At 32.0% G+C, this 9345-nt stretch overlaps 1 protein-coding gene, 1 non-coding gene and 1 pseudogene across 3 annotated transcripts; 2 read left to right on the top strand and 1 right to left on the bottom strand.

Annotated features, from left to right (window-relative positions):
* The first annotated feature begins 1478 nt into the window (after positions 1 to 1478).
* On the top strand, positions 1479 to 1550 carry GGTG_20021. Its single transcript has one exon. It is a non-coding gene; the product is annotated as a tRNA-Gln (tRNA).
* A 122-nt stretch (positions 1551 to 1672) lies between these two features.
* On the top strand, positions 1673 to 1744 carry GGTG_20022 (annotated as a pseudogene). Its single transcript has one exon. The product of its transcript is annotated as a tRNA-OTHER (tRNA).
* Positions 1745 to 5173: 3429 nt separating this feature from the next.
* On the bottom strand, positions 5174 to 6280 carry GGTG_02036 (hypothetical protein; the record flags this gene model as incomplete). Its single annotated transcript, XM_009219807.1, has 3 exons — positions 5174 to 5272; positions 5631 to 5676; positions 6231 to 6280. 3 exons carry the CDS (start codon positions 6278 to 6280, stop codon positions 5174 to 5176), a joined length of 195 nt encoding a protein of 64 aa, XP_009218071.1.
* Between the last annotated feature and the right edge of the window lie 3065 nt (positions 6281 to 9345).

Below are 9345 nucleotides of genomic sequence, written 5' to 3' on the forward strand. Positions count from 1 at the left end.
TATGCTTAGCTTTAAAATTACTTTTGGTAAAAACTAAAAGGGCTTAAAAAAGTTCGGGATTAAATTTTCGCGTAACTTTGCTTTTGCTTTGCCAGGTTTTTAAATAAACCTTTTTTTTTGGTCGAAAGGATCGTTTGTTAAGCCAAACGCTTAAATTTATGGTTTTTAACGTATTTGGCCCGGGCTTTTGCTGCAAAAAAGTTAAAATTTAAAGTTTTGTTAGCTTGTACGTCGTTTGGAAACTTTAAATTAAAGTTAACCTGGTTTTAAATTTTTAAAATTAATGCGCTTTAACGGAACGCTATAAAATACGTAAGCCATTGCTTTTAATTTTTAAGCAACGCTATTACAAAAAGGTCGTTATCCGTATTATGTTACAGTTAGGCCTCTGCTCCTAAGGTAAGGCACCAAAGGAGTATCGAACAGTAGCACGTAACGTAACAAATTGAAGGGATTTACAAAGTAACCTGGGTACGGTTTAAATGCTTGCTCCAAGGGTTACTTGGAAGCTAACTAAAGTTTAACTAATGCCGAAGCCCTAATTAAAAATTACTTAGGACAGTAAAAAACCCTTCCTTTTTATAGCCCGTTCTTTATGCTATTTTTATCCTTCCCAAAGTAATAATTTGTAATTTTGTTAATAGGTTACAAATTACTTAAGTAATTTATAACCTTATTAACAAATTACGGGCGGCTTACTTAAGCTTTTTTGTAGTAAAGGGTAAGCGCTTGCTTACCCTTCGCTTTTTTAGCTTCCCGTTCCGGCCGGGTAATTATTAGTCGTAACATTAAGTTCCTTTTTTACCGGCCAAGCCCTTTTGGCCTATTTATGTCCGTTTTTCCTATTGCCAATCGTAAGTACTATTTTTTTTTACTATTTAACCGTTCCCTTTTTTTAACAATGTTAAATTAAATACAAAAACGCTTTGCGCGTTTAACCTTCCAACGCAAAAACCTTTTTGCTTTGGTTTTTGCATCGGCTATCGATATAAATTTTTGTTTTTTTATCGAAACGTTTTTAAAAAAAATATTTGTTTTGTTTTTCCGCAAAATTCTTTTCGTTGCGTAAAATGTTTTGCTTGCAACCGTTTTAGCTGCAACATTTTAAATTTTTTACTTAAATAATTGCATTCCATCGATTTTTAATACCAAAAAATTAAAGCTAAAATGCGGGCTGTTAAAGCAAAACGTTGTGCTTTAAATAACCGTTTCAAGCGTTTTTGCAAACAAAAAAACCTTTGGTTTAAAAAGCAATTGCAAGCGTTATTTTGGGGTATTAAAACCGTAAAGGAATTGGAGCAAATGGAACGGGCGGAGCAAAAAAAGGCTGCCCTAGTAGCGGCCAATCCTTTTCCTTTTTTTTACCCCGACTTCCTTCCTTTATTTCTTAGTTAGGCAGCGTTAAGGGTTAATCCTAACCTCGACCCGCTAGCCCTTTTTTAGCTTGGTAAGTTGTAACTCCTTTAACAATTCCTTTTGGTTGTATGGCGCAATGGCAGCGCGCTCGTTTTTGTAACGGGAAAACCTGGGTTTAATTCCCGGTGCGACTTGGTTAAATCGACATAATCCTTTTTTTTTTTGCTAACCCCGAAGGCCCAAGGTTTGGTATCGATTTTAAATTGCTTGCGCTTTTTTAATCCGGTAAGTTGTAATTTTTTTAACAATTTCCGCAGGTTGTATAACGTAATGGTAGCGCATTTGTTTTTGTAACGGGAAATCCTGGGTTCGATTTCCGGTGCAACTTTAAATTTTTTTCGCTCGACCTTTAATTGGTAAAAAAGGTTTTGCTTTTTTTTTTTGCTTAAACTTGCTAGCTTATCTTTTGGATATGCTGTAAGGTCCTCCTTTTTTTGCTTACTAAATTCCTTCAAATTTGGGGCGTTTTGCAAGCTTTAAAGCTATTGCTAACTTTTTTTAAACGATACTTTTGCAAAGCTTTTTAGCAATTCCCAAAATTTGTTGTATTTTTCTACGTATTATACTTATCCTTTTATCCTTTTTACTTAACGAAATATTGTTTTTTGCGGTAACGCGTTCGTTCGTTAAGGATGGCTTTAATTTTTTACTTTTAATTAAGGTCGATTTTTACTAATTCGGTGCTTTTAAAGCCCGGAAACGCTGGTTTTAGCAAAAAAACGTAAAAAATTAAATGGATTTGCATGGTTGGTAATAGCTAAAATTTATAATTAACCGGAAAAATAATACGGGTAACCCGAAAAGGTTCTTATTTTTTCCTGTTTAATTTATTGCTTGGCCTTTTTGTTTTAATGTTAGCGCGTAAAAGGTAAGCGTTATTCTTTTCCTTAAAAGTCGGTTTTTTAATCCTTTTTTTATTGGTTTGCTTTGCTATTTGGTAGCGCAAATTTTCCAATTTGTTTTAAAGGTTTTAATGCAATTTAGTAAATTCCGTTACTTAAATTTCCGTTGCTAAAGCTTTAAATTCGGCTTTAAGCTTATTATACGCCGTAAAAATGTACCCGTAATTAGCGTAAAACGGCGTTTCCTTTGTGCTTTTATACATAAAATTATTATAAGCAAATTGGGCAATTGGTAATAATTAAACCCAATTATTTTGTTTGTAAATAATATAATAACGCAAATATTATTTTATTGTTTTATTGGTTCGTTCCGTTTGTTCGTTCGTTTGGAAGTAGTACGCTATTAATAAAGCGTATTTTATTTCGAAAAGCGCCGTAAGCGTTTTCCAAAACTTGCTTGTAAATAGCTTGTTTTGGTTTGTAATTAATTTTTGCGGCATTCCGTAATTCGATACCACGTTCCGAAAAAAAGTATACGTTAATGTAAGCGCATTGCTACTTTTTTTATAAAGTAAATACAAGGCATACTTTGTAAGCCTATCCATTATTACCAATATTGTTGGTAGGAGTTTGGTACTCCTGTTTTAAGGCTCGGAGATTTCCTGGTAAAGGTAAACAACGATCTCAATGATCTGGGGAAAATCCTATTATTGTGCACACCGAGGAAGGAATCTATCTGCCAAAAGAAGGGCACAGGATTGCCCCTTATATGCGCAGGGACGATTACCCAAAAGGGTGGTTCCCTGCTCTGCCTAAGGCAGATAGAGTTGGCCCGTGCGGGATCCGGAGGATCCCAAAGCCTTTTGTAACAACCTCCCTTTCCGGATCGCACGCGCACCGCAATGCTGTTCCAACAAATATGCTATTATATTGTATTTCCGTTAAAAGCTTTTTAAATTTAAAAAGTTTAACGATAAAATTTATGGTAATTTTTTGCTACGCCCTTTTTAACGCTAATAATGGTTAAAGTAACCCGTAAAGGAAATGCTTGTTAAGCTTATCCTTAGCATACATTTGGCAATCCTTTATTATTTTTAGCATTGTTGCCCAAATTTCGGTAAACCCGTAATGTTGCTAGAGCTTTTTCCATATTTTGGTGGCTTTTAAATAATTATGGGTTAGTAACCCGTGGATTTCCAAAATCCTTTTTAAGGTTTAATTTTGCTTTTTGGTTATTAAAATTACTATTTATTAAATTGGAACCAACGCTTTTTTTGGCTTATAAGCTAAAAGCGTTTTGGTTTTTTTTGGAATAACAACTTTATGGTCGCTTCGTTTGCTTAAAGCGTTTGCCTTTCCGTTTTCCGATCCTTTTCGGTACAAAATTTAAAAATCGTAATTTTGGAAATACTGGCTTTAACGGATTTAACGCTTATTAAAGTTTTGGTTCGTAATAAAATGTGCTAAATTTTTATGGTTGGTATATACCGTAATTTGGTAATTTATTCCATACAAATATACCTTCCATTTTTCCAAAGCTTTAATAATAACGAAAAGCTTTTTATTATAAATTTGGTAATTTAATTTAGGTTTTTTAAGTTTTTGTAAAAAAAAAGCGCAAAAATGCAGCTTTTTTTTTTATTTCGTTAACCCAATTATTTCCCGATCGCGTAATTTAACGCGTTGGTTTCGATTTTAAATAATTTATTAAGGTTCGGGATAACCAATATTGGTTTCCGTAAAATAGCGCTTTTAAATTGTTCGAAAACAGCTTATTTTCGAACCTTTTAATGGAATTGGGTATTATTTTTAGTAAAGTTTGTAAATAGCGTAGCGTTGCCATTAAACCTTTGCATAAACCGTCGATAAAAATTTAAAAAACCTAAAAACGCCCGTACTTTTTGTACGTTAGTAAGCGCTAACCAATCGGCCATTTCTTATATTTTGGCTGGGTCCATTTTAACTTTTTTTAGCGTAATAACGAACCCGAAAAAAACCATTTCCTAAGTGTGCCATACGCATTTATCCGGGTTAATTAAAAGCTTTGCGCTTTGCAGCTTTTGCAATATTTGGTACATATGTTGCTTATGCTTTTCCAACGTTTTTAAATATATTAAAATGTCGTTTAAATACGTTAAAACGAAAATATCGAAATGTTTTTAAAATATATGGTTAATTATTTGCTAGAACGTAGCTAGCGCGTTAATAAATCCGAAAATTATAATTAACGATTTGTACACGCCAAACCGTATTCGAAAGGTTGTTATCCATTTTTGTCCTTTTTTAATCCAAAGCAATTTATATGCTTTTTGGAAATCCAAAACCGTAAAATATTTGGTTTTACCGAATTTGTTGCGTAATTTATCGATAAAAAGCAAAAAATATCGATCCTTTATTGTAATTTCGTTTAATGGTTGGTAATCGATGCATATTCGTTCCTTTCCGTTTTTTTTGGGTACAAATAAAATTCCGTATCCTATTGGAAATGTTAAAGGTTTAATTACCCCTTTTTTTAAATCCTTTTATAATTGCTTTTTTAACCCTTTTTGTTGCTTAAAATTAAATTAATATAGCTTTTGGTATTTAAATTACGCACCGGGCTTAAATTTAATTTCGTGGTTAAACGGCCCGTATTTTAGAAATACCGTTTTTAGGTTTTTTTGGAACAACCTTTAATACTTATAATATTTCGGAAATACGTTAGTTAATTATTATAGCTTTTGTTTAAATTTATCGTAAAATGTTGTTATGGTTTTTTGTAATAAGGTTTAAAGGTTGCTACTTTGCTTTATTTCCGTTAAAATACCCTTTTTCGGCTTTATTTTTACATTGTTTGCGGCCCGTAATTGTTAAGCTTTTTTAATTGCTAGTAAAAGCTTTTATTAAAAATTGTTTTTTTTTAATTAATTTTTAAGTTATGCTTTTGTAGTTACGGAATTTCGAAAACCATATTTTCGTTCCGTATTTTTAACGCGTCCAGCGTTATTTAAAAGGTTTTGCTTTGGTATCGAAAGCTAAAATAATTGGTTTTAATATTAATTTATTCGTTGTTATATTCGATTAGCTTTTTTTTATTGTTGTAAAAGCGTATGGCTTGTTTTTTTTTGCGTATAAGAGTACCGTATCGTAACATTGTTTATAGCAATACGTAATTGCTTTGGGCACCGCAATTAATTAAGGTTTTTAAGCGATAAAGGCTTTATTGCACCCATATATGGAAATGTTGCTCGTTCGGGCTAATCGTTGCTGCTAAAGTTTTTATTGCAAATAATTATCCTTTTTATAGCTTTAATACAAATAAATTTTTTAGTTTTTTATTTTAAAATGTTCCGTTTAAAGCTTAAATAAGTTTATTTTTTATTTTTTGCGTACTTTTACGTATTTTAAATCGTTAAGGTTGTTGGAAAATTCGTACAAGCTTTTTACGTTTTCGTTGTACCGTATTGGTATGTATAAAAGTTTATATCCTATTTATTATGCTTTAGCTTTTTGCATGGTATGGATTTAGCATTCCAATTTTTTGCATTTTTGCCATTTTAAAATTTTAGCAACGCAAAGCATGGGCCATTAAAGGTTGGATTAAAATATTGCTAATTTTCCGTACCTTTTAGTAATAAATTATTTAAATAATTACTATGCCAATTTAAATTTAATAATTAATTTATTGGTTTATCGATAAGGAAAAAAATCGTTTCGAAACTTTTAAACCAAATATATTGCGCAATTCGTAACGAAACATTTCCCTTAAAACAATTACAAATGCTTTTAATAATTGGGCATAAAGTTATTATGGTTTTTTCTTTTGGTATTGCTTTGCAGCTTTTTAGCTTATTTTTAGCTATACGCTTGCAACCGGATGTACTTTCGGTACGTAATTGGGTGGTTGTTACCAAACTAGCTAATAAAGCGTTTAAAATCGTTTTTAGCTGGTATAGCTTCGTAAAAAGTACCGTCCTTTTTTAGCAAATTAACGTTTTAAAAGCGCCGTTGGATTTTGGCTTTGTTCCAAGCTTTTTCGCCATTTTGAAATTGTTTAATTACGGCTTTCGGGTATACCGGGTGCAACCTTTTTTTTTGCTTTTGCATAATAAGCCCGCTTTAACGGAACGTTTTGTAATTGGCTTAATCCAGCATTGCTACGCATGCATACGCTAAACCGTTGGTTTTAACCATAACAAATTGGTTGTAATTTAATTCGTTCCTTTTTGGCTAACGTTTAATTTACGTCTAAAAATTTTGCAAATTAATGCTTTAATTGCGTTTCGATTTGTATTTTCGTTAGTACCGTTTTTGGTACGTTGCCCGTATGTATTTTTGCAAAGCGCGGGCGTTTTTAGCGTACCGGCGGAAGCTATTTAAGCTTTTTTTATTGCTTTTTTTTTAAACTTGCTGCTTTCGAACGTTATTTATCCGTAAAAATTCCTGCTTGTTACTTAAGCTTTTATTGGCTTAAAAATAGCAAAGTCCGGGTTTTAAAGGATTTTTACAATATTTTTTATAATTGGTTTATTTTTTTTTCGTTGCTTTTTAGCTTAAAGTTAAGGATCGAACTGGGTTTGGCCCAAAACTTTAAGCTAAGCCTTTGTTAAATTATTTCGTTTTTAAAATTTTATCCTTTAACAAAAGCATTTAATACTTTTTTTTGTTCGGCAACGCGCAAAAACTGCTTTTAAGGTATTTCGTTTTGTAATTCGGGATTTTCCCGAAAATTTTTATTAATCCAAGCCTGGTTGCTTTCGGCGTTGGAATTGGCTAAATTGTTGCTACAAATTATTATAAGGTTTTTTCGTTTGGTTATAACCAATTGCTTGCGGGGAAATTACTTTATTATATTTTTATCGAAATGGTAAGCAACGCAATGGTTATTGGTGCATGCAATTTAAAAAAACGCAAAGCCGGAATAACCATTATACTTCGGTTTTATCGTTACTTTTTTAATTATTACTGTTATTTTGGATTTGTTACTTTAAAATACTTTTTTTTATTCCTTTTTTTAAAAGCAATTTTTTTTAATATGCCCAAATTATTTACATTAAAAGCATTTGCCATTTTTAAAGTTTTAAAACTTGCGTTTTTTTATTTTTAATGCGTAGCGCCGGCGTTAAAATCCATAAAGCCAAAGTAACAATTATAAGCTATAAATTTATTGCGGTCGAACTATCGTTGCGGTTGGTTGCTTTATACCATAAGCTTAATTTTTTAGCCTTTTTTTTCCAAGCGGCGTTTGTACAATTTATCGTTGGTTTTAATTACGATAACAACGTATTTGGCAAAAAATTTGGGTTGGTTAATTTTTAAAACCTTATTTTTTACGTTATTTCGAAACCCATTATATAAATAAACCATTTTGGTTTGGTTGGTTTAATTAAATTTGTTAGCAAAGCGTTAAAAGTTGGAAACGTATTTTAACGTTGCGCTTTTTTGTCGAAATTAAAATATTTTTCTTTCGGCAATTTGCTGCTCGTTAATTTAGCTAAATACGTTGGTAATTTTTTTTTCGAACCGGGCAAAACTAGTAAAAATAACCTTGGTTTTTTTTGTTTTCGTTGTAGCTTTTAAAAAAGTTTGTTTATACGGGTTCGAACCACTTTTTTACTTTGCTTTTAAAGCAAATAGTTATATAAACAACCTTTTATTTTTTAATCGTAAATTAAATTTGGTAAAAAGCGAAATACTTTTAACATTTGGTTAAAAAGGCTTTAAAAGTACCTTTTTTGCCGTTGTACCGGTTGGGGGTAAAAAATTTGTAAATTTAAACCGCCGTTTGCGGAACGCTAGCTTATTGCTTAAATTGGGTAAGGTTTGCGGTTATAGCCATAAACGCAGCTTTAACCTTTGTTACCTTTATTATGTTGTAAATTTTGCTTGCGTAATTAAAATGCTCGTCGTTCCTTTTTGTAAAGGATTTGCCGCTTTTGGTTGCCATTGTTATTGCTTGGTACCGGTCCGGATACTAAATAAAATTAATTAAAATGTTACAATTAAGCCTTTGCTTTTAAAATAAAGCACTAAAACAATATCGAACAATAGCACGTAACGTAACAAATTAAAAGGATTTACAAAGTAATTTGGGTGCGGTTTAAATGCTTGCTTTAAAGGTTACTTGGAAGCTAACTAAAGTTTAACTAATGCTAAAGCCCCAATTAAAAACTACTTAGGACAGTAAAAAACCCTTCCTTCTTATAGCCCGTCCTTTATGCTATTTCCATCCTTCCTAAGGTGGTAACCTGTAATTTTATCGATAGGTTACAAATTACCTAAGTAATTTGTAACCCCATTAACAAATTACGGGCGGCTTACCTAAGCTTCTTTGTGGTAAGGGGTAAGCGCTTGCTTACCCCTCGCCTTTTTGGCCTCCCGTTCCGGCCGGGTGGTTGTTGGTCGTAACATATTATTTATAATTAGTAATAACGGGAAGCTTGTAAAAGTAAAACGGTAAGGAATAAAGGGTTAAAAGCTTTAAAAGCGTAAAAACGTAAAAGTTAAAAAAGTAAAATTTAATAAAGGTTTTTAGCAACGTTCGAAATTAACAACGGAATTTGCTTCGGCAAAAAAATTTTTGTCGAAAAAGGGTTTGAAAGCGTAAAAAATTTTTCGTAAAAAAATCGCGGAAAGGAAAAAGAAAATAAACGCGCTTGGAAAAGCGCGTTTGGGAACAATTTAATAAAAATAATGAAAAAGGAATAAATCCGTGCTGTTAAGCCTTTTACTTTACGTAAAAGGGCTTAAAAATTGCCGGGCTTATAATTATTGCAAGTAAAAAGGATAAGCACGGTGTAAAGCTATTCCGGTTAATTTGTTTTAAAGAAAAAAGGATTTTAAATGCAGGGCCCCGTAAAGGCCTTTGCTTTTTATATACACGTAACTCCTTGTTTTCCTTGCTTACTAAGCTTCCTTTTTAACGCTTGGAAGCGTTATACGCTTCCAAGCAAGGGGACCGCTTTTCCGATGCTTTAAGCATTTAATATTTATGCTTAAAGCTTTTTCACGACAATATATACTGTTTACTTTGTAACAGCCTTTTATATTTTAGCAAAGCTTTTATTTCGAAGCGATTTTTTCGATTTTGGTTTTATTTTGGTTTTCG

The sequence above is a fragment of the Gaeumannomyces tritici genome (assembly GCF_000145635.1).
Source record: "Gaeumannomyces tritici R3-111a-1 unplaced genomic scaffold supercont2.1, whole genome shotgun sequence".
NCBI classification, from domain to species: Eukaryota; Fungi; Ascomycota; class Sordariomycetes; order Magnaporthales; family Magnaporthaceae; genus Gaeumannomyces; species Gaeumannomyces tritici.